Source organism: Typopeltis vanoorti, chromosome 26 (genome assembly GCF_054136105.1).
Source record: "Typopeltis vanoorti isolate ZY-2024b chromosome 26, IOZ_Tvanoo_1.0, whole genome shotgun sequence".
NCBI classification, from domain to species: domain Eukaryota; kingdom Metazoa; phylum Arthropoda; class Arachnida; order Uropygi; family Thelyphonidae; genus Typopeltis; species Typopeltis vanoorti.
The window spans coordinates 22,098,064-22,123,159 of NC_143574.1; the positions used below are offsets into that span (position 1 = coordinate 22,098,064).

Sequence of the window (25,096 nt, forward strand, 5' to 3'; positions counted from 1 at the left end):
CTATGATACTTTTGGATTTTGCTAAGGCTTTTGACAGAATACAGCATGGCAGACTGCTGCATAAATTGGAGAAAATGGGTTTGGAGGGTTATACAATATTATCATAAGAGGGTGGGTGGGTGGCTGACTGACATATCAAAAAAGTGGTATATGGGGGATCTGAGTCTGCAAGGTTTAAGATTACACCACTTGTTACCACAAGAATAAGTGCTTGGTCCACTGTTATTCAATCGATATTGGAATGGATTTGAAAGCGATATACAGTTATTTGCTGATGATGCAAGGATGGGTAGGGTAATCAGGAATGCTGCTGATATGCAATCTTTTCAGAATGATTTGAATAGGCTGGAATTGTGAGCATGGGAAAATGGGTGTCAGTTCAATGTCAATAAATGTAAAGTCATTCACTTTGGTATAATCAGATATCCAATGTCATATTAAATTGGTGGGATTAAGCTAGAAGAAACCGATGAGGCTAGGGATCTTGAAGTGTTAATAGATAGGAAGCTGAAGTTTAGGGGCCATGTGGCAAAGATTGCAAATACACCTCAAAAGATAATTTTGACATGTAAACATGTAAAGATAAGGATGTTAATTTGCCTCTTTACAAGGCCTTGATAAGACCTCACTTGGACTATTGTGCGCATTTCTGGTCTCCGTTGTGATTCTGATATATTGGAGAGAGTACAAAGGAGATTGTTAAAATGATATCAGGATTGTGGAATACTGATTATGAAGATAGATTGAGAATTTGTAGACTGCAGGCACTAGCAAACAGGAGAAAAAGGGATGATATGATGGAGACTCACAAACTTCTGAAAATGTCATACAGGATTTCAATTGATGGAATTTTTCAATTTATGGAGGGTGGGGAAAGGACATCCTTGGAAGCTGAGAATGAAGGCTGCCAAGAAGGGTATGAGGGCTAGATTTTTCTCTCAGAGGGTGGTGTGCGATTGGAATGGATTGCCTTTGGATGTTGTGAGTGCAAGTAGTGTGAATGAATTCAAGAATAAGTATGATAGCTTGTGTGTAGTATGTGGCTTCTCTCGATGAGTCTCTGACTCCCTGGAGGTCTCTCTTAAATAATAATTTTCTAAAAAAATAAATTGGCACCTGGAGACAATCTGTCACAAATTAGTGGAAGTCAACATGTTATGCGTAAGAGTGCAGATGCCTTTACAAATCGCTTATTATTTATTGAAAAAATAAAAATGAAACTAAGAAAAATATTTAAAGGCAAGAACCAAAGAATTAAATACAACATATCCAAACTGAAAAACAAGGATACAAAAGACAAATATAAAGTAACATTAAGGAATAATCATGGAAGCCTTATAAAACAACATAAGGAAACAGACATCAAATTGATGGGAAAAAATAAAGAATATATTTAATAGTACCACTGAAGAAGTTCTGAGAAGGCAGAGTAGGAATCACAAACAATATATCTCTGAAAAAACCATCAAATTATGTGAAGAAAGGAAAGTGTTATGTAATACACTTCTGCAAAGTACAGAAGAAAACAAAAAAAATAGGATAAATGAAAGATACAGACTTAAAAACGGACAAGTAAAAAAAAAAGTGCAACGAAAGATAGAAAAGTTTTCCTGCAGGAAATGTGTAAAGAGACAGAAGCAGCAGCAAGTAAATTTGACTCAAAGAAGTTGTTTGAGATAGCAAGAAAGTTAGCTGGGAAGAGTTTTAAAAGAGAAGGACCTGTAAATAATAAACAACGAAAGTTACTCACAAATGAAGCAGACATAGAAAGAAGATGGGTAGAACATTTTCGAGAAATTTTAAATGGAGAAATAGAAAAAAACCTAGAACAAAAAATACCAAAAACACCAGAAGAAGAAATACTTAAAATAAATACAGGAACTATAACTAAACTAGAAATAACTCAGGCAGTAAAGAAAACAAAAAATAATACAGCAGCTGGGAGTGACAATATACTGGCTGAACTACTTAAAGCAGATATAAACACTACTGCTGAAATGCTACACCTGCTATTTAATCAAATAGCAGGTGTAGGGATCGTTCAATCGATGGTAGGGAGGTAACTGAATCAGTTGAGATAGTTGAGTTACTGAGTGAGCACTTTGCAAGAATATATCATCCAGGTGGTGACATTGCAGAAATGAAAAAACCAGTATATTATACAGGAATTGTGGTGAATGAAGTGGAGGTGAGTAGTCTATTGCATAACCTCAATGTCAATACATCTGTAGGATTGGATGGTATACCAGCTCGTGTTGTACGAGAAGCAGCTAAAGAATTGTCAGTACCTTTGACCATTTTGTTTAATTTAAGTCTCGGGTCTGGGTTAGTCCCGAGCGGGTGGAAAGAGGGGAAAATAGTTCCGCTGCATAAAGGTGGTTCCAAGACTGCTGTTGTAAATTACCGACCGATTAGCATATCAGGAATCATTGTCAAGGTCTTAGAGAAATTAGTCAAGAAAAGAATACAGGATTGGATAGATGAAAATGGGATATTGTATGAGAGACAACATGGTTTTGTGAAGGGTAGATCATGCCTCAGTAACTTGCTCACGTTTTATAACACAGTGACGGCTGAACTGGATAGGGGTAATGGGTTTACAGTGATACTACTGGACCTTGCCAAGGCCTTTGATAGGATACCACATGGAACCCTAATCAGTAAACTGGAGCAGATGGGGATAGATATAGGGTTGGTGAGATGGATAGGAGGGTGGTTGAAGGAGAGATACCAGAGAGTGGTTTATTCAGGAGTGGAGTCTAAAAGACGTCTTATGACTAGTGGAGTGCCGCAGGGCTCTGTTCTTGGACCACTGCTTTTTAATTTGTTCATCAATGATATTGGAAAGGATTTGAGAGGAAGTGTTCACTTGTTTGCTGATGATGCAAAGTTGGGTAGAGCAATTGTGAGTGCACAGGATGTCAAAATTTTACAGGATGATTTGGATAGTTTGGAGGACTGGGCTAGGAAAAATGGATGTCAATTTAATGTGGCAAAGTGTAAGGTTATGCACTTTGGGGTGAAAAGAATAGCAGCAGTATATCGCATTGGTGGAACCGTACTCCAGGAGATTGATGAGGCCAGGGATTTGGGAGTGTTGGTGGATAGGGAGTTGAAGTTTAGGGGGCACATTGCAAAAGTGACTAAAACAGCTCACCAAATCACTTGGCTTCTGAAAAATACTTTAACATGCAGAGACAAACAAGTTGTTGTTCCTCTGTATCGAGCCTTGATAAGACCCCATCTGGACTTCTGTGCCCAGTTATGGGCACCAGGGTTTTTTCGTGATGGGGAGGAAGTGGAGAGGGTCCAGAGACGAGTGACCAAGATGATAGCAGGTCTGTGGAATGAACCTTATGAGAATAGGTTGAAGATTTGTGGGTTGCAGAAATTGGACGATAGGCGAAGGAGGGGTGATATGATTGAGACATTCAAATTACTGAAGGGTTTTTATAAGATTGATCCAGAAGATATTTTTGAAAATATGACTGGTGGTGGGAGGACTAGGGGCCATGCATGGAAGCTGGGCAAGAGCGTGGTTGACAAGGGTGTTAGAGCTAGGTTTTTTACTTGGAGAGTGGTGAATGAGTGGAATAAGCTTCCAGAGTCTGTTGTGGGTGCTATGACCGTGAATGAGTTCAAGGCAAGGTATGATAGATACTGTGTGAATGTTGAATAGTTGTTCTTGACATGATGTTAGGGCCTCCCTCGATGAGTCTGTCGACTCCTTGGAGTTTCCCGGAACAATAATAATAAATAAAAAAAATATGGGTAAAGGAGGAATGGCCAGAAGATTGGAATACAGGACTCCTGGTGAAATTACCAAAAAAGGGAGATATAACACTTTGTAAAAATTGGAGAGGGAGTTCACTTTTTAATGTTGTAAAGTATTTATTAGAATATTGCTAGAAAGAATGAAACAAGAAATTGAAACTAAACTGAAGAAAGAACAGGCTGGGTTCAGGCCAAACAGATCTTGTATTGACCAGATAATAACATTAAGAATAATTGTTGAACAATCAATAGAGTGGCAGATTAGCCTATACTTGGGATTCATCGACTTTGAATGTGCATTTGATAGCACAGACAGAAAGATTATATGGAAGTTAATGAAGCACTATGGGGTTCCTCAGAAAATCATAAATATAACAAACAAAACTTATGAAATATTAATACAAAATCCAAATAATAAATAATGGCAAACTATCACAACCATTTACAACAAACACAGGAGTAAGACAAGGATGTATACTCTTCCTGACAATCTTTCTGATTGTTATTGATTGGGTGATGATGAAAACATCTGAAGAAAGAACTAGAATTCAATGGGGATGGTCAAATAAAATCAGTGACCTGGATTTTGCAGATGATATATGTCTTTTGGCACATAAACATCAACACCTCCAAAAGAAAATAGATAATTTAAACCAGGAAGCAAATAAATGTGGATTGAAAATAAATCATAACAAGACTAAAGTAATCAAGATAAACTCCAAACAAGAATTAATCTTTGAAATACTAGGGAAAACATTGGAACAGGTAGATAAACCTTTATCTACCTGGGATCAGTGATTAGCACACAAGGAGGAACCAAATGGGACATACAAAATAGAATCCAGAAAGCACAGATTGCATTCAATATGATGAAGAAAATTTGGGGGTCCAAAGAAATAAAATTAAAAACCAAATGTTAAACCAGTTTTACTATGCAGAGCTAAGACATGGTCACTAACAAAGGAAAATATAAATAAAACACAGGTCTACATAAACAAATGCTTGAGGATTCGTGTGAAGAGGCTTAAGTGCTGTGAGGACATCGTGTTGGAGGCTTAATGGATTTTTTACAACACTCAAAAAGGATTAAAACAGAATTTAATACTCCCCCCGCCTCCAACCCCACCTACACACTATATAAATATATCGGATTGCCATAATAAGTATTGGGGCATGATTTACTGGCTTACACCACTAGTTGATAGGTTGTACCTTGTATTCAAAATAGCTAGAATCTGAAATGCACTTGCAGGTGCTTGCTAATACTTTCCACTGTTCTCCAGGAAGTAGTAGTGTGATCACCTCAATTCTCAAACACACATGTATTTATAATTGATAGTATATTAGTTATAAATTAGCATAATACATATAAAAAGCTAAAATTTCTATAAATACTATATCAGACATTTTTACAAAAATAAAAATAAAAAAATCCCTGTTTTCAGTTTTATTACCAATATTTATCTTTCATAAATGCATGCATGCATGCACACGCATGGACGCATGCCAGCAAAAACAAGTGTTCCATTTCAGTTATGAAATATTTGGTTTCAAAGATTATGCCCAATGTTGTATGAAATAGTGGCTATCAAAATTTTAAAGAATATTCCAGCAGAGAAAGAAAAAAAAAAAACCATATGAGAGAATTTTTCCCCCCAATACTAAATACTAAAGTTTTGAAACTGTTATAAGACTGATAATGGTATTCAAGAAACTCACTTTAAGTCATATCTTCCACATGTGCGACCTAAGCTGTCTGTTGGATAAATGAGATATTCAGGGTCACCTTCACGATATGCTGAAAAGCAATTTCTAATTAGTTTCATATGTATATTACAGAACTACACAAAAATATTGATTAGCATAATGGATATAAAAAAACAATATGCCACAAACTTACACTCTCATCATCATCATCATCATCATCATCAAATTCCTGCCATGTACCCTCAAGGGGGTGTACAGGATATGATAGTACTACATGAAAAAAATTACATCATTATTAATTTCCTATCTACAATTTTCCTCCAAATCAGTCTGTTACTTGTCAAGACTCCAACATTATCAGATCTTATATTTCTATCGTCTAAAGCATTTTGTACCGTATCAATCCACCTATATCTTGGTATTCCTCTGGGTCGTTTTCCTGCCAACCTGGCAGATAACACTTGTTTTGCTAATCTTTCCTCGCTCATTCTGTTTAAGTGACCATACCACCTAAGATTAGTTCTGCTAACGCATTCCTGGATGCTGACAATGTCAAGTTCTTTCCTAATATCCTCATTTTTAATATGATATTGCCATTGATACCATCTGTTCATTCCTATAATCTTTCTCAGGAATCTCATATCTGTGGTCTCTAGTCTTTAGTCAAGTGTTTTACTTCTGACCCAGCTCTCAGATCCATAAGTTAAAACTGGTTTGAACACTGTCTTGTACACAGCTAATTTAGTGTTCCGACTGATTTCTCTCTTATTCCATATGAATTTATTCAATTGACTTCCCACCATACCAGCTTTGCTGATTCTGTTGTCTATTTCTATATTTAATTTACCATCTTCAGTAAAAATCATGCCTAAATAGCTGAAATGTTTTACTTGTTCCACAGGTTCTCCATTCACAACACAGTTGACATTTTCAATGATTCTGCCTATTTTCATTGACTTTGTCTTTTTATTGCTGACCTTCATACCATATCTATTACAACAGCTATTCAATTTAGTCAGAGAATCTTGCAGACTTGTAGCAGATTTATTTAGAAGTATAACATCATCCGCATAAAGCAAAGAGCTGACATTAACATCTCCAATTTTGATATCATGTTTAATACCACTTTCCTTCATAATATGATCCATATAGATAATGAATAACAGAGGGGGATAATGTACATCCTTGTCTCACACCAGATTTAACATTAAACCATCTTCCTGTACTTCAATTCTAACTGCTGACTTACAACTCAAATAAAGACTAAGTATTGCTTGATATAATGCCCCATTGACACCATATAACTGAAGCATATTGAATAGCTTCTCTCTTGGCACCTTGTCATATGCCATTTCCAGATCGACAAAACTTAATTACAGATCTTTGTTATATTCCCATGCTTTCTTGACTATTTGTCGTAAAGTAAAGATCTGATCCTGACAGCCTCTATTTGGCCTGAATCCAGCTTGTTCTTCACCAAGCTTTTCTTCCACAATTCTTCTCAACCGTTTCTCAAGTATACTTGCATAGATCTTGCCAGGAACACTCAGTAGGGAAATACCTCTGTAATTCTCACATGCAGTTTTATTTCCCTTTTTATATATGGGTACTATGAGAGCTCTACTCCAATCATCGGGAATTCGTCCCTCTGTGCAGGCTTTCTGAACTATGCAGTGCAGCCACTGTAAGACTCTTATACCACCATACTTCAGCATTTCTGGTCGAATATCATCTACTCCTGCTGCCTTTCCACATTTCAAGCCTTTGATGGCTTTTTCTACTTCTAGTATGGATATGTATTCCTGACTGCATGCCTGGTCAGTGTTTTTTACCACTGTGCTGTCATCACTACTTGTTTCATTTAGCAGTTTTTCAAAGTAATTCCTCCATACTTCAAGGATATCTTTCTCTCCCGTTTTCATGTCACCTTTATCATCTCTAACTCCTTTTACAGCACTCTTTCCTCCATTCCTAAGCTTCTTCAACAACCTCCAGAATATTTTGCCACCTTGTTGATATTTATTTTCTATATTCTTGCCAAAGTCCTCCCATGACTTTTGTTTAGCTAGTTTTACACAGTGTTTAGCATTCTTGCATTTGTATCTATATTCTCTAAGAGCACAAGCTGACTTATTTGACAGGAACTTTTGGTATGCTTTCTTCTTTTCCTTCACTGCCTCTTTAACTTCCTGTGTCCACCAGGGAGTTCTGATTTTTTTATCCTTACAGATAACCTCACCACATGCCTCTCTGGCAGAATCAATCAATGTTTTCTTCAGAGTTTGCCACTGAATCTCCAATGTTTGATTCCTGTTCTCAAACTCTTTCATTTTTTCTTCAATAATCTTTGTGTATTTTAGCCTACAGTTCACATCTGAGAGCTGCTCAACTTTTATTCGCTTTAAAACTTTCTTACATGTTGTTCTTTTCAATATGAAATTCAATTTTATCCTGCTCAAGACTAAATAGTGATCACTTCCAATTTCAAATCCTCTGTACACTCTGGTGTCCTGCACAAGGGAGAAAACATCACTATCAACAATAACATAGTCAATAAGACTTTTCTTATTCCTAGCCTCTTCTCTCCATGTGAATTTGTGCACATTTTTATGTTGGAACATGGTGTTAGTAATAACCAGTACATGTCCTGAGCAGAAATCAAACAGATATTTGCCATTATTATTAGCTTTGCTGTTTTCTCCAAATTTTCCCAAAATATTTTTGTATGTCTCACAATCATTTCCTACTCTGCTATTTAGATCCCCAACAAGGACCAACTTTTCCTTTTTCATTGTGTCAGTTGGTTTTTCTAAAGCGTCAAAAAATTCCTCCACTTCTACCTTAGTAGAACCTTCTGTGGGACCATAGGCACAAATAAGTCTCATTGTCCAGTTCGCCATTCTCATATTTGCCCATATTAGTCTACTTGAGACTGACTGCCATTCAAGAAGATTAGCCTAGTATTTTGTGTTGAATACTATGGCTACTCCTTCTTTTCCTTGTCATTGCCTGAATATAACATTTTGTATTTATTGCTCAGAAACATCTCACCAGTTTTTGTCTTTTTTGTTTCAGTCACCCCTATTATGTCGATCTGGTACTTATCTAATTCCTCAGCTAGCTCCATTTCTTTGCCATTCAGGCTTCTTATGTTGATAGTACCGATCTTTAACTCTGGTGATGTTGAGTTGGGGTTTGTTTTCAGATTTGTTCCAGTAGCTGACTTTTCGCTGTTCGCCCTGGTTCCCTGGCGAAAACAACGGGGGCCTTGTTTAACCGGGCGACGCCCCAGCCGGCATGAAATTTTGTCATGTTGTACCATCATTTTTTATTTTGGTTTAACCAATAAGAATACAATTTGGTCGGCTAAATCCCAAATTGCCAGCCCATCCTCGTTCGTTCAGTATCAAAGTAGATACCCAACAGGGTGCTCCACGAGAAGGTGAGGATTGGACATTAGGTCAGAAGCCCTGGTCGGTTCTCCGCATTCCTTTAAAGGCTATGTGGAGGTCTCCTCTCAGTTATACAGCTTTGACCCTTAAGCACCCCGTACAAACTTCATTAATACTTTTAATTTCTTATTATCCAGAAAAGGATTTTAGACTCAAAGAACCCTCACCATTGCCCTTCTTCCTCAAAATGATCTTTCTGTACAATTCTCTGGATCTTTTTCCTGCAGAGTTAATTAAATGCCAGTTTTAATAATCTGCTATTACACTTCATTCCATGTGTTCCTTCCAGTTTTGTTGATGTGTCTGCATTTTATCGGTATATTTGGAACTTTGGTTTTTCTCTAATTTCCGCTATCTTCAAAAATTTAATTTTGTATGACCAAGTAAACAGTCTACGGAATTTCATTTGAGCAAAATCTCAGAGCTACTTTGACTAATGTATCTATACTTTACCCGTGACTGGCAATTGGGCCTAATGGGAAAGGGAAGATGTGTCTTTACTTTGCATTTTTTTATCATTTGTTGGCCAGATGTCTCTTATTTATGCCATTTACTATTTTCTATATATACTGATATACTACTTCCAAAATATGTAAATTCTGTAACACATCTATTGAATTTTTAATTTTCTAACATCAGTTACACATTTTGATAAATTTTGTTTCTAACATGAAATTTTAAACTATATTCCTTTCCATTATATTTAAATGTGCCATATACTGTAGAACAAAAAGACAAACAAAGATTAACAACAGCAGAAATGAAGTTTATGAGAAAAACTGCAAAGTATACCCTATTTGATCACAAAAGAAACGAAGATATTATGAAAGAATTAAACCAAGAACCAGTAATAAAAAAAATTAAAAAATATAAACATAAATGGATGGAACATGTTCAAAGAATGAAAACAGAAAGATTACCAAAACAAGCCTTAAAGTACAAGCCATTAGGAAAAAGAAAACCAGGATGTCCTCTTAAACGATTCAACGATGACTTCTAAGGGCGGAACAGGCCATGCTAGGCCTAAATCCTTGATACGTATGATGATGATATACTGTAGATTTTCCACTAAATTAGATAGCAATATCTGAAACAGTAATCTTATAATTATTAGTTATCAGAATACCGCCAATAATTAATCTGGTATGATTGTTTAGATAATGATTATCACTTATATTGATATTCAGTGGAGAAAACATGTCTAGAGATACTAATTAACTATATTTATTCAGCTAATTAGATTAAGCCAATATTTCTCCTTGGTCACCAGTGCATCTTCATAGGCACAAAGAAATATACTAAGCATGGGCATGCAGGCACACATATAGAAGGTAAACTCAGATTTAAGTATGAAACATAGGATCAACAGTCCCAACTGGTGCAATGATGGAATCTTCCTGAATGTCTCAATATCATTGTCTCCAATATTTTTAGTAAAGAGAGGCAGACAAATTTGTTGAGATTTGGAGAATGCTGTAGTGGATTCTAAAATAAAAAAGTCTCTCTGAGTTATATCTGCTTCTATATAAAAGGGAGCCTTCCTCCCACTGGATACAGTGATCTATCCATGGCATGGTCCAGAATATTCCAGAACCATAGGAAGGAATAACAGACATAATTTCTGTGTTTCTCCAGATGGATGTTGACTGTTTTTTTCTGTTTGTCTAAAAATTGTTTGCAGGGATGCTGTAGACACTGGATGATCTAGATCAGTGTTTCCCAAAGTGTAGTATATGTTAAGGTCTTTAGAGATACAAGGCACTTTTAATTTTTTTTTTTACTTTAATATTGTTACAGATAAGTTCAGGTCTCTTCTTTAATTAATTTTTCAACAACTGAAAAAAATGTAAAGGAAGTTTTAAACAAAATATGTCTGAGCATGTATCACCTGCTCTTAGGGCTGCATTGGATTAACAGCACAACTGCATTCCAACCATGCATTTCAAACTGTTTGCATTAAAAGTTTAAATTCAAATTGAACTATGTGACTGGCACTTTCTGCTAAATTTTGAAATCATTGGATCTTAAATCATAATGGTCCTCAGTGAATGTTTCACTACCCACAGAGCTCAAGAAATACAACTTAGTCTACTGACCAAAAAATTTTACTTGTCCAACGTATCATGTACTTTATATATTATTATAGGTGATGTTTTAAAAAAAAAACGTAATTTCATAATGTAACAAAAATAACTAACACTGGGTTTATAGGTTTATCGGTTTTTAGTTATGTAACGATTCATATTTACCACTTATTTTATATTTGTTTGTTCTTCCTAACCCAGACAAAGCCACTAGCATATGTGGCAAAACTAGTAGGTTTAATTAAATAACTATTATGACCTATAAACCCAGTTTAATTATTTTTGTTTTCATTTTTGGTCAAAAAAATCAACACTCATTAATTTTATAAGGATAAAACAAAGTAATACATTCTTTTATTCTTAATACACATTACACATAATGATAGAGAAATATCTTTTCCTTTAATGTGGGTTTAAAGAGTGCAATTAATATAAATATCCATAAAAATAATATAATAATAAAGACAAATAATAAAATGCATGAAAACAATAAGTAGGTAATGATCTCTGTGGAGCCAGACTTACTTTTCACAATGTACTCAGACACATGAATCGTCTTTGACTTGTCTTTGCAAAATAATTTGTATTTTTTTTTAAACTATTAAAAGCCTTTTTCACCATGTAAAATGTTCAAATATATAATTATGCTAAGATAATTCATGTTATTAACTGTGAAAATAAGCTTAGGACTATACTATACTAAACTATACTAAAATGTTACAAATTTTAACTTGTGTGCTTATATTTACTGGTGTTAAATCATGAATGAAAGGTTTATTATATTGTAAAATATTTCATTCAGATTTAACAGGTACAAAAAAATTCCCAGAGAAAATGCTTGTATATAGGTATAAGTGAAATTGTTGACAAAAGTAATGAAATAATCATTTAATTGTAAATTCTCCTATTTATTATATTGTTAAGTGTCCTTGTAAAAGCGATAAGGGTTGGAATTTAGTGAAAGTCATGTTAACATGAGAAAGTTAGAGCTAAGTATACAACGAGATAATCGGCTTAAAGAAATGACCCCAGGCAGTCACGTACGTGAGGTCCAAGTTGCGCGCGTGGAGAACGATACCGAGTGCAAGAATTTTAGGTGCTGGCCAGAAAAGAGTGACACTTAAGAGGGAGAACAGCTCAGCAAAGGATATATAGAGCTTGGTGACGCCAACTCGGGGCTCTTTTTTTCGTTCGGGATTCCTGTTCCATCGTTCCGGAGAAGTTGCATGAGAGCTGTCGAAAAGAATGATGTCCAGTGGCAGCCATGCGGCCAGATAGCGATCCAGTGTGGGCATAATCATCGGTACAGCAAAAAGCCAGCGTAACCGATCAACATGCAGAACCATGTGGACCAAACCCGGTAGAGCAGCTTCGCCCACATCAGAAAGGGCGATCGTAATCACTAGTTTGTCCTACCTGAAGACAACTGACCGTAAGAAAGGATAACAAGCCATGTGAATTTTTTGGGAGATCGAGAGAAAAGGCAAGAGAGATCCTGATGCTCGGTAATGTAGAAACTTTTCAATTCCTTTGTATGGAAGAAACAGTTAGTGTACAAATTTGTGCGGATATTCTCAGTGATTGGACTTACAAAACTGAACCAGGACTTTAGTATCTAATCAACTGGTAGATTGTCTTAGCTCTGAGTAAGAATTCATGTACAGTGTGGTATTGAATTTTGAATTGCTAAAGTTTGTTATAGCCTGATAGTTTTTGAATCTAGAATAAGATAAATGCTTGTACAAGAATATTAGTTGAATAGGATCAAGTCAGAAATTCAACTGGTAGTAGATATCTCACACTGTTTATGACTAGGAGTATTAAGGTTATGTCTGGTTAATCATTTTAAATTTTGTAGGAGAGATTCAGTTTTGTTAAGTGATCTTTATATTTGTACCTCGTATTAGAGTAATGAATAAACCTTTCTTTTTCTTATCTAACAATTTGCCTGATCTGTGAACTCAATGCACCACTCATAAAAATAGAACCAGTGTGAGTTAAATTGTGGGGATAGCTACGACTGCAGTAAGAGTAAAGATATACGAAGTTTTTTTTTTTTAATTGGGAAATTTAATTGCTTGATTATCGAATAGTGTGTCATCATTCTGAGTGTTTACTCCCTGAAAAGGAAGATTCTCCTGTCTAAGAATTTGGATGGTGCAGCTTTAACAAACAAATTTTTCCATATTCTGACTCGGAGTTAATTCCGGATTTGTATCAAAGAAATTTGGCTCTAGCCATGGGCAATTTCTTTATCTGCCAAGTTTTGCACATGTGAGCAATTTAAGTAGTGGTCACAGAACGAAAAGGGTGAAAGCAAGTGCGAGAAATTATATCGAGTAATAGGGATATTCACTAAAGATAATAATCGTAAGTTTTACTAATAACAAATTTAAACACACACACACACACACACAAAAGGAAAGAATTTAAGTAAAAAAAAAGAAGGGGAATTTAACACTAGTTTCTTTTGTTAATGAAATTATAATGTGAGAAAAGCATTTTTTTTTTAAATAATAGATTCTATAAATAGTCTATTACATATGCTGTGTCTACTGTGTATATATGTATTAATGCACCAATTAGATTATAAAATTTATTTTTTGGAAGTGATAACTATGTATTCATGTTATGAAAATCTTACTTGTTTGGCCTGAAGTGTTTGAAATTTACTGTTTTAAAATAAAGAATCCACCTTAAAATGACACCTTAATGGCAGCTGATTTTTCTCACTTCATGACTGAGAAACAGAAACCAAAAGTATAATGCATAGTAGAGTTGAGTTAGAAGAATGCTACAATATAGCTATAAGAGAAATAAGGGAATTTTTGGATCTCAACAGCAGATATTTATGAAGTCTGCTGTTGAGATCCAAAAATTATGAAATGTATGAAAGAAAAGCATTTAAAAGTTATCAATTCTTAAGTTATGACAATAATGATAAGACAGCTGATGTGTGGGGGGGGGGGGGGATGTGGCAGGTTCACTTTCATAGACTTTCATACAAAAAAGAAAAATAAAGTTCTAAATCTTAAAGAAGATAAAAGTGAAAATGACTAGTTTATGTTATCACATTTAGAGAAAACTGGATGTGTTTTTTGTGATTCTTTAAAAGGCAATGTTGTAGTGTTTGATTAAGGATTTCAAATTCAGAGTTGACCTCTTCATTTTCTTAAAGATAAGGAAATCTGTAGCTCTGTGATAGAGTTCATTTTGTAGAAGATGCTTTTTCACAAACAGAAACTTCTCCACCTTTGAAATGAGTATTCACAGTATGCAGTCAGTCTTAATTATTTTGAAGATTGTGATATACTAAAGGACTAAAATGATCTATATGATATTTGAGCATTTCTAGTTGAATTTCATCTATTCCAGCTGCCTTTCCACATATCTGGTTAAAGCAGAAATAGTCACCAAGGCCTTCTACTTCAAGTATGGATATGTATTCCTGACTGTTTTTCTGTTGGGAATTTTCTAATCACTATGCTAGTGTAACTCGTTTCATTTAGTAATCTTTCAAAGTAATTACTGAAGATGTACAATATCTTTATCTTAAGTTTTTATGTCATCTTTATTACCTCTTATTTCTTTTACAGAACTCTTTCCTTTATTTCAAAACTTTTTCAATAGCCTAGAGAACATTTTGATTATTTCTGGTATTTATCTTCTATGTTCTTACTCAAGTCTTCCTATAACTTTTGTTTAGATACTTTTATGCATGGCTTAGCTCTTACATTTTTCTCTGTATTCTTTTAGCACAACTGTCAACTCATTTCCTAGGAACTTTCAGTATGGTTTTTTCTTTTCCAAAGTGCCTTCTTTAACTTCTTGGTTCCACTATATTGAGTCATGAGAATATATTTGGACACAGGATTATATCTGTTGAAGTGTGTAATTAAGTGTGTGTAAATTACTTTTGTAACAAAAAGATGAAATCTTCCTTATTAATCCCATCCCCCATTTCAATTTAATTGCTTAACATATAATCCTCATGTCTCTCTCTCTCTCATTCTCTCCTATTTTCTTTAGTCTCCCTCTATCCATTCAATACATAATCAAAAGTTAATCCACCTCTTACCCAGTCCCTTCGTTCATCAGCCAGCATGAGTCATCCACTCTCAGGTAAGACAGCTCCTCTTCTTTCTTTTCTACTTTATTAACAGTTTTACTCAAATGATGCTCTAAATCATGGTGGCGAACCTGTGGCACGTCAACAATTTACATATGGTATCCTTTAATACGCTTATAAATTATTCAATCTTTTTTTTAAATTGTTACAATAAGTACAAGTTAAATTTTATTTTACAGGAGAGAGCAGTTATGAAGACATGAATTTGATTGGTGTGGTATTAACAAAAGATCATGCGACCCTTTAAACACAAATGGAACCGACAATTTTTGAGTTGAAATGCTAATTCTCTTCAACTGAATTCCATAGCATCTGCAACTGTCATAACAACATTCATTATATATTTCTTAGTTTTAAGACATTAACAACGGGGTGTCGTTTATCATTCCGACAGAACTTCTCATTACCGGTGGGCTCTACTCACATAAAGTTTCAACCCCTTGGTTGATTTTTATTGCCTTGTTTGCGTTTGAGCTGGAAGGGGAACTCACACAAGCATTATATGGCATGTTTCAATTTGTGGTAGAATTAAATTTGAAGTTAGCCTTTGTGATCTGTCATAATGACATCGAGAATTTCAAATGCAATCAAACAAACACTTATTTCATGTAATTGAAAAATTAGACAAGAGTTTTAGTTAGATACTGTGTTTCCGGTGCAATATACGGTTTTGCTTGCATGTATACATCGTAGTTTCTGTGAAAGGGGTACATGTGATTCATTAGTTAGCGCCGTTTTTATTCCAGCTGTCTCTAATTGCAATATTTGTTGAGAAATATATTACACAGACTGCAAAAGCCTCTGTACCTTATTCAGGGATACAATAAAACAAATTTTTTTTTCTTGCATCTACAGTATATAATGGCTGTTGGGGAAGGTGTGTTGTTTTTGTGTGGGTATATATGCAAAACGTTTTAATGTCTTTTTTTGTAAAGTGAAATCAGGGGTGCCAGTTATATGCGAGGGCAAGTTATATTCGATGGTAAGCGTTCGCCGACAAGTCGACATCCTTCTGCTGCTTCCCCTGCTCCGCTGACTTATATGGTGAGTTACAATGCATAAATATTTTTCTCACTACAGTTTTTTTTTTTTCAAACCAACATCATTAAAATCAATTTAATAATACAATAATCAATTTTATACTGAATAATATTATAAATTTTTGGTGATCAGAATGGGATTTGTCAATGAATCTTACCAAGTTAATTTAATGATGCTGGCCTGAGGAAACTACAATATTGTAGCATTAGTCCTGTGATTGATAACTAATTTAAATGCGTACTTTTATAAGTTTACTAATACTCTTTATGATTATGCCATAATTAATTATTAATACTTATTTACTAAAATAAATAGCCAAAAGGCTTCATCGGCGATACAAAATTATATAAATTAAGTGGATATTAAATCCAACATTAAACGTTAGTTTAATGTATGAACTTTAAAAAAATGATAATAGTATTTACGAGCAAGTTTGTTGGGACTGGGCCCTCTAATACAGTAAGAATAAATATAAATACAGTAAAAATACAGTCTTATAGAAAAAGAATTGAGAATGACTGGTCCTTAGGATTCCCTGACTTTTCCCTTTTCTAATCGCACATGCATTCGTTATGCATTTCGCACCGAGCATCGGCCAGTTGGCAGAAATAAGCAGCGGCAAGTGCATTATTTTTGCGTATGTGCACTGTTTTGTTTTTGCTACTGTAAATGGGAATTATAAAGATAATTTAATTTAGGCATATAATAAAATGTTGATTTTTTTCTAACTATAAAAAATGCATTTGATTTAAGTTTTGAATTATTTTGTTAGAGTTCTACTGAACATTGCTAACGAAAATTATCACAGTCAAGCAGCAGAGAGTTCCAAAGCTGGTGGACTGAAGAGTATGGCATGATTAATAAAGACAATAAAGCAATATGTGTTTTATGTTCTGGAAAGTTGTGTGCAGAACGTCGTCAGTAAAACGACATTATGAGAATGACTGATGAATCTAGTTCCGCGTGTGTATTACTAAAAGTGACAAAATATGAACTTGATATAAAGCATTCAGCATCTAATGTAAAATGGTAAAAATCTCATTAATAAATTGATATTGATAAATTAATAATAGGTTTATTGATTTGTATACGACAATGCGTATGTCAAATTACGAGTTCATTTTTATGAAATTCTATGTAAATTTTTAAACTCGTCTCAATAAAATTCTACAATTAATTTTGTATTAATTAATGTTAATTAATTAGTGTTGTATTAATTAGTTGCTGATGTGCTGGGCACGTCAACAACTTGATTTGTAAAATTTTGGCATGCGGACATAAAAAGGTTTGCCACCACTGCTCTAAGTCGTCAGCCACTGCTAACTTGCAAAGAATATAATCAGCCTGAAACAGTCTGATGCATTTATTTATCTAAAATGTAGCATTTTACTCAAATTATTTACGAACATAATATGAAAACATCAAAATCATAGCCAAATTAACATAAGGAAATTTGTATGATTTTGCTTATAGATCATCATCATACAAATATTCTGTTACAATAAATCTTTCTTTTCTCAGAACAGCAACTGAATAACCAATGATTACAAATTGTGTATGCCTCATACAATGTCACATACATTTCTGAGCTAAATCCAACCATTTTTTTGTATAAATCATGATCCAGATCTGAATGCATATAACAATACTATAACATACCATATATAATATAATAATATTATATATGGTATATTATAATTGTTCAATTATAATATTCAACTGACAGCTGAACAATTAACTTTGCCTAAAGTGACTACTACTACATAAGCTTTTTGTATGTGAAAAGACTGATAATTATGACTATAGCTTTAAAAAAATGCTATTCTATATTAAACTTTTGTTTCTTACCGAAACAAGCAACCACTATCCATCCAGCAATGAATGCTAGGAACAAGCAAAGGCATATCACATCAGTGCAGCTCCTATACAACAATTAAAGGTCGCATTAATCACATATGTATATGTTATCAATACAAAAATAAAACATAACACACAATTTTTTTTTATTTTGAAACAATTTGTCATTAATATAACAAAAATTCCTTATTGCGATCTTAAAATAATTGTAGAGGGGAAACCAGTTATTTCAATTGCTTTAGAGAATTATTTAATCCCTAAATTACTGTTTTTAAAACTAACAACACATGCCTTGCACATTGGATCACTATCATCTTGGAAGAGAGTTTTAAGTAAAAATGCATTGTATTCTGGACAGTAACATCTCACACTACATAAAACTCTGCCCTATAATGCAATTACTGGAACTAGGCCAAGAACAAAAATGTATGCTACTACAACACTATCAAAATGCTTAAAAGCAATCTGACAAGTCTGCCATCTACCTTCTCTTTTTTTTAAAAAAAAAAAAAAAACTCCTGATCAGAATATTTAAATATAAACCCAGCTGATTTAAATATAAACCCTTCAAAAACAATACTGCAGCTATTGCTTTGGTAAGTAGTTTTCAGTAGTAAAGAGAAAAAGAATGCAGCTGGCATAAGAGTGTTTACTATGCTGCATAAATAAATGAGACCTAGAGAGACAACAACAGAAGCATTAGAGTGATATGTTGATTTTATCAGTGGTGATACAAAAACAAGTAAATGCTGAATTAACTATTCCACAGGTCACAATGTATATGTGTAGCCATTAACCTAAACATAGGTATGTGCAATAGTGCTGAGGGAAAGCAAGTTTATCATAGTGTTGAGATAACATAATGAGAAGTGTAAGCCAATAATTATCTCTATTATACGTGACAATCCTACAAATTCAGGAGAACATCTGACAAATTAAATCACATTCAGAACTGAATTTGTGTGTTTCAGAGACAGAATTAAACTATGAATACAAGCAATACATGATTCTTTACACAATATACATACAGTAGGTTCAATAATAAAAACAAAACTAAACATTATATTTTAATATTTCTAGTCATTTTATCATATAATTATAGATTGCTATTAAAAATAAGAAAACATAAGAGACAACCTTCCAAATGTCAATCATTACCATTAAATTTCTGTCCCTTATCTTTAAGGAATGCATTAGATACTATGATAGTACAACAAGATTCAACTAACTATCTATCAGCAGTGTCTTACGAATTATTCCAAATTCCAATATTGTCAGAAGTTACATTTTTTGGCTTCTAAGACACACACTAACTGCATCAATCCACAAGATCTTCATCTTCCTCTGCATCTTTTATCTGTTATTCTAGCATTGAACACCACCTGTTTTGCCAACCTTTCCTCTTCCATTCTGTTAAAGTGATCCTGGCTTAGATTGCACATATTAGAAAGGAACATATGTTCCTTTCTAATGTCTTCATTTTTAATATCATACAACTACCAAAACTATTAAATCCATAAATTAAAACTGATTTGAACACTGTCTTGTATGCCAGTTTAGTGTTTTGGTTAATTTCTCTCTTATTTTGTATAAATTGGCTGTCTCACGACCATCAACTTGTCATCTTTCATATTTGGTAGTTTAATTCACATCAGAAAGATTTTTTTTTTAATTTTTTTATGTGGTTCCCACCCATTAAAGATTCTTAGTAAACCTATAATACATTTGTACTATGGCTGGGCTAAAGATTTTTTTTACCATTTTTATCAATTTTACATCATCATCATCATCAATTTTCTGATATGTAGCCCCAAGGAGCTCAGGTTATTAATGAATAAGTACTACATGAATAAGTTTACATTATTAATCTCCTAACAACATTTTCCTACAAATCAGCATATTCCTTCTGACCACTTCAATATTGTCATATCTAACATTTCATGCTTCTAAGGCACTTCTGACTGAGAATCAATCCACCTAGATCTTGGTCTTCCTCTGGGTCTCTTTCCTGCTATCTTGGCATCAAACAACTGTTTTGCTAACTTTTCCTTCCCCATTCTATTTAAGTGGCCATACCACCTTAGATTGCTCTGCTGACACATTCTTGAATGCTAATAATGTCAAGTTCCTTTCTAACATATTCATTTTTAATATAATTCTGCCATTGATACATTCGATTCACTCTCTAATTTTTCTCAGAACTACATATCTGTGGTCGACACAAAAAATCCTGCAAATTGCAATTATTTGTGTCGTGTGACACAAAAAATCCTGCAAATTTCGCCAAACACTTTGTTGAAATGTCACATGCGTTTTTCCAGATTTAACCTGCCATCTTCACTACAAACTGTGCCTAAATAACTAAATATTTTGCTTGTTCTATAGGATCTCCATTCAGAATACAGTTGAAGTTTTCTATGCTCCTCTAGTCTTTGATCAGTTTTAAACCATAACTTAAAACTAGTTTAAACATTGTCTTGTATACTGCTAGTTTGGTGTTTTGGCTAATTTCTCTCTATTTCCATATAAATTTATTAAACTAGCTACCCACCATAGTAGCTTTGCTTATTATGTTGTCTATTTCCAGATTTAACCTGCAATCTTCACTACAAACTGTGCCTAAATAACTAAATATTTTGCTTGTTCTATAGGATCAACATTCAGAATACAGTTGAAGTTTTCTATGCTCCTGCCTATATTTATAGTTTTGTCTTTTTATTGCCGATTTTCATGCCAAATTTGTTACAGCTGTTATTCAATTTAGTTAGTGAATCACGAATCCTGGAAACTTGCACTAGATATGTTTAGGAGTACAATATCTGCATAAAGCAAAGAGCTAAGTTTGACATCTCCAATTCTAATATCAGGCTTGATGTCACTTTCTTTCATGTGATCCACATAGACAATGAATAAGACTGAAGATAATGTGCATCTTGTCTTACACCTGATTTTACATCAAACCATTTTCCTGTATTTCCATCAATTCTAACTGCTGACTGATAACTTAAATACAGACTATGTATTGCCCTGTATAATGTCCCATTCACTCCATATAATTGAAGTATTTTGAAAAGCTTTTCTCTGGGCACCTTGTCTTATGCCTTTTCCAGATCTACAAAACTTAAGTACATATCCTTGTAATATTCCAATGATTTCTCAACTATTTGTCTTAAAGTGAAAATCTAATCCAACAACCTCTATTTAACCTGAACCCAGCTTGTTCTTCATCCAGCAGTACATGGCATCAAATTAGGACTTTAGTTCTTTCTGTTGTCCATTTTTATAAATTTTTTAAATTTTTTTATTTATTTTTACACAGTCCAGAAGCTTTGCTCTAGAGACCAAACATGGAACTTTTTCAAGCCACTTCAGGCCTCCAATAATGACCTAGGTCAAATGATGAATATATCTTAAAAATATCTGAATCAAACTTTAGGTCATGGTTCCCTGCTAGTGTAAAGCATTCTCTTCAAACCACTCCATGAATAAATTTACTAGAGAAAGGGAAGAACCCATTAACAATCATGCCTTCTGTTCAAAATATTCCTCTTGGTGGATCGGCTGCTAGTCATGAAGAAATGCATCACCAAATAGAAAAGATGAGCACGAAAAGAGTAATCATAATGGGAGATGTTAATTATCCAAATACTGATTGGGTAGCAGTAGAATCTCATGACAAAAATGAAACTGCATTTATTGAGCTGTTGCGGGACAACTTCCTCAAGCAGCATGTGACAGAAGGAACTTCGGGTCAAAGAGTGTTAGATTTGATTATAGTATCAGAGGGCATTTCAGTTAAACAGATAACTATTCTGCCTCTGGTTGGTGACAGTGATCATGCGGTACTCACTTGGGAAGTGACTAAGTTTATGAATGTTCCATTCAGAAAAGGTTACGTGCTGAACTACAAAGCAGGAACTTATGACCAACTGAGGAGTATACCGAGATCAGTGGAATGAGATCAGTTGCTGGATGGAAAGAATATCGACAGTACATGGGAAGCATTTAAACAATACTTAAACGATGCGGTATCAGAATGTGTCTCGAGAGTTCAAAAGATAATAGAGCAGGAGTCAAATGGATGTGTAATCTTATTAAGCAAGACATTCATAAGAAAAGGATAATTTTCTTTTCATCCTTTTCTTATGCCGTGGTCTCCATTCTGAACAACCTCTTTAAGAAAAAAAATTTGGAGACCGTTGTGGAACCACATTATAGGACCCCCACGGGTTTGCGTAAGCTAGACTTAGTGATTAAAAGAGATGGTGACATATGGGTAGTTGATGCCCAGGTCGTGGGAACAGGGTACCCACTAGTCTATAGCCATAATAATAAGGTAAACTATTAGAAGAATAACACCATTAGGAAAATGAAAACCAGGACGATTAAACAATTCAACGATGACTTCTAAGGCCGGAACAGGCCATGCTAGGCCTAAATCCTTGATGATGATGATGATGATTAGAAGAATAACCAAGATCAAGTTAGTAAGATACAGGAGGAGCATGAGGCAACTTTGAAGTTTACCAGCACCACCATCTCTTTACATGGCATATGGAGCACAGATAGCTATAAGGACTTAAAACAGCTTGGGCTTATGCAGAAGGATATAAAAGTTCTTTCCTTGAGGGTCCTACATGGCACACTGGTGGCATGGCATTGCCACTAGAGAATGATTACAATGATGATTACAATGATAACTAGAACAGGCATAGAGTAAAACACATAAAAGCTTAGCCCTATATCAAGTTTGGACGAGATGTCTGGACGTGATGTAAGGGTAGTACTGCCCATAATCAGTACAAAAATTAATAATAAAAAAATAAATAAATAAAATAAAAATAGCAAGTGGTGCACCATAAGGATCAGTACTTGGTCCACTGTTATTCAATCTGTACATTAATGATATTGGGAAGGATTTAACAAGTGACATACAACTATTTGCTGATGATGCAAAGTTAGGTAGAGTAATCAGGAATGCTGCTGATATACAGCTTGCAGAATGATTTGCATATGCTGGAATTGTGGGCATGGGAAAATGGGTGTCAGTTCAATGTGAGTAAATGTAAAGTCATTCACTTCGGCATGATTAGATATCTAATGTTGTATTATATTGGTGAGATTAGGCTAGAAGAAACTGATGAAGCTAGGGATCTTAGAGTGTTAATAAATAGGAAGTTGAAGTGCAGGGGCCATGTGACAAAGATTGCAAATACAACTCAAAAGATAATTGCAATGCTGAAATGAACGTTCACATATAAAGATAAGGATGTTATTTTGCCTCTTTACAAGGCCTTGATAAGACCTCACCTGGACTATTGTGCGCAGGTCTGGTCTCCTGGTTTCTGTTGTGATTCTGATATATTGGAGAGAGTACAAAGAAGAGTGTTAAAAAATGATATCATGTTTGTGGAATACCAATTATGAAGACAGATTGAGAATTTGTAGACTGCAGACACTAGCAAACAGGAGAAAGAGGGGGGGGGGGTATATGATTGAGACTTACAAACTTCTGAAAGAATCATACAGGATTTCAATTGATTGAATTTTTCAATTTATGGAGGGTGGAGAAAAAACAAGGGAGTGGCCTCCCTTGATGAGTCTCTGACTCCCTGGAGGTCTCTCTTAATAATACACACACACTAATACATAATAGTATAGTACATTAGTATATATTATTATTTGGAAAAGTTGGTTCAAGCTTGCATACTAAAATGAGTCAACAGAGAATCTATATTTTCAAATAAACACCATGGGCTTACTAAGGGAAGACTGTGTATGAGCAATTTGCTCACATTCTATAATAATATTACTGTTGAGTTAGACAAAGGGAATGAATACACCATAATACTTTTGGCTAAGGCTTTTGATAGAATACAAAATGGAAGACTGTTACATAAATTGCAGAATATGGAACTGGATTATAAAATATTAGATAAGAAATAAAATGTCGATAAGAGAATGGCTGACTGACAGATATCAAAAAGTGGTATATAGGGGATGTGAATCTGTCTAACAGCCTGGTCAGAGGCATTGTCAATTAATACCCTTGAAAGCTTTCATGAGTCAATATCCTATCCAATCACATGATTTCATAAGATTCTAACCATCTCCTGTTCAACATGTATTCTTTATCATTTATCTCTATTCAGATTGGTCATTTTTTACATCTGCTGGCTTAGTCAAATTGATTTTGACACTACCTTACATACTTCTAATCTGGCTGCTTTCTCTCTGTCAACATAATTTATCAATTAGTTGGCTTCCTTCAAACCCTTACTCTCTGTTATCTATTGCCACATTTAACTTATCTTCACTAAAAAAATTGTGGCTAAATACAGTAATTCTTCAATTATCCAAACACAGCAGGAGAGCAACTAGCTGGTCAAATGATCAGAGGATTGGATAATTGAAGGTACAATTATATGGTGCTCTACCAGAAGCCATTTGACTAACTAACCTATTCAAGGGCCAGTTAATTGACGGTTTGTTCATGTGAAGGTCTGATAACTGACAGATCACTGTAGTCAAAATGATAATTTGTTATATAGATTCAATACCAAGAATGCAGTTGATTTTTTTTCCCTATTTATTTTTGTAGTTTGCCTTTTTATTGCTAATTTTCATACCAAATTTGTGTATCTGTCATCATAATCACTTTCAGATAATTGGAGTAAAGATATCATAGTACCCCTTTACAAAAAAGGAAATAAAACTGTACATCAGAATTACAGCAAAATTTCCCTACTGAGTATTCTGGGTAAGATTTATGCAATAATCCCTACTGATTATTCTGGGTAAGATTTATGCAAGCATATTTGAGAAGTAGCTCTATACAAGACAGTATTCAAACAGTTTTAAAACTTATTTATCTGATAGCTGAGTTAAAAAAAAACAGTTGATCAAAGAGGTGGAAACCATAGAATAAAAGTTCTGAAAAATATTCCCTATATGATATGGTAATTCTACAACATGGTTTTGCTCTAACACATTTAGAGAATTGCAGAAAATCCTTGCACAACATGGCATTTTTGAGCTTTTGTGCAGGAAAA

The 25,096-nt window shown here is 34.3% G+C and overlaps 1 protein-coding gene across 3 annotated transcripts in view; it reads right to left on the reverse strand.

Annotated features, from left to right (window-relative positions):
• The window catches only part of Ctl2 (Choline transporter-like 2), a 278,235-nt gene that overhangs the window by 210,640 nt on the left and 42,499 nt on the right, over nt 1-25,096 (reverse strand). For all 3 annotated transcript variants that reach the window (XM_090414973.1, XM_090414971.1, XM_090414972.1), the window contains 2 exons: nt 18,036-18,109; nt 5,494-5,572 (listed from right to left, as the gene is read on the reverse strand). In XM_090414973.1, the coding sequence (XP_090271099.1) occupies nt 5,494-5,572; nt 18,036-18,109 (153 nt within the window). The remainder of the gene's footprint in view (nt 1-5,493; nt 5,573-18,035; nt 18,110-25,096) is intronic.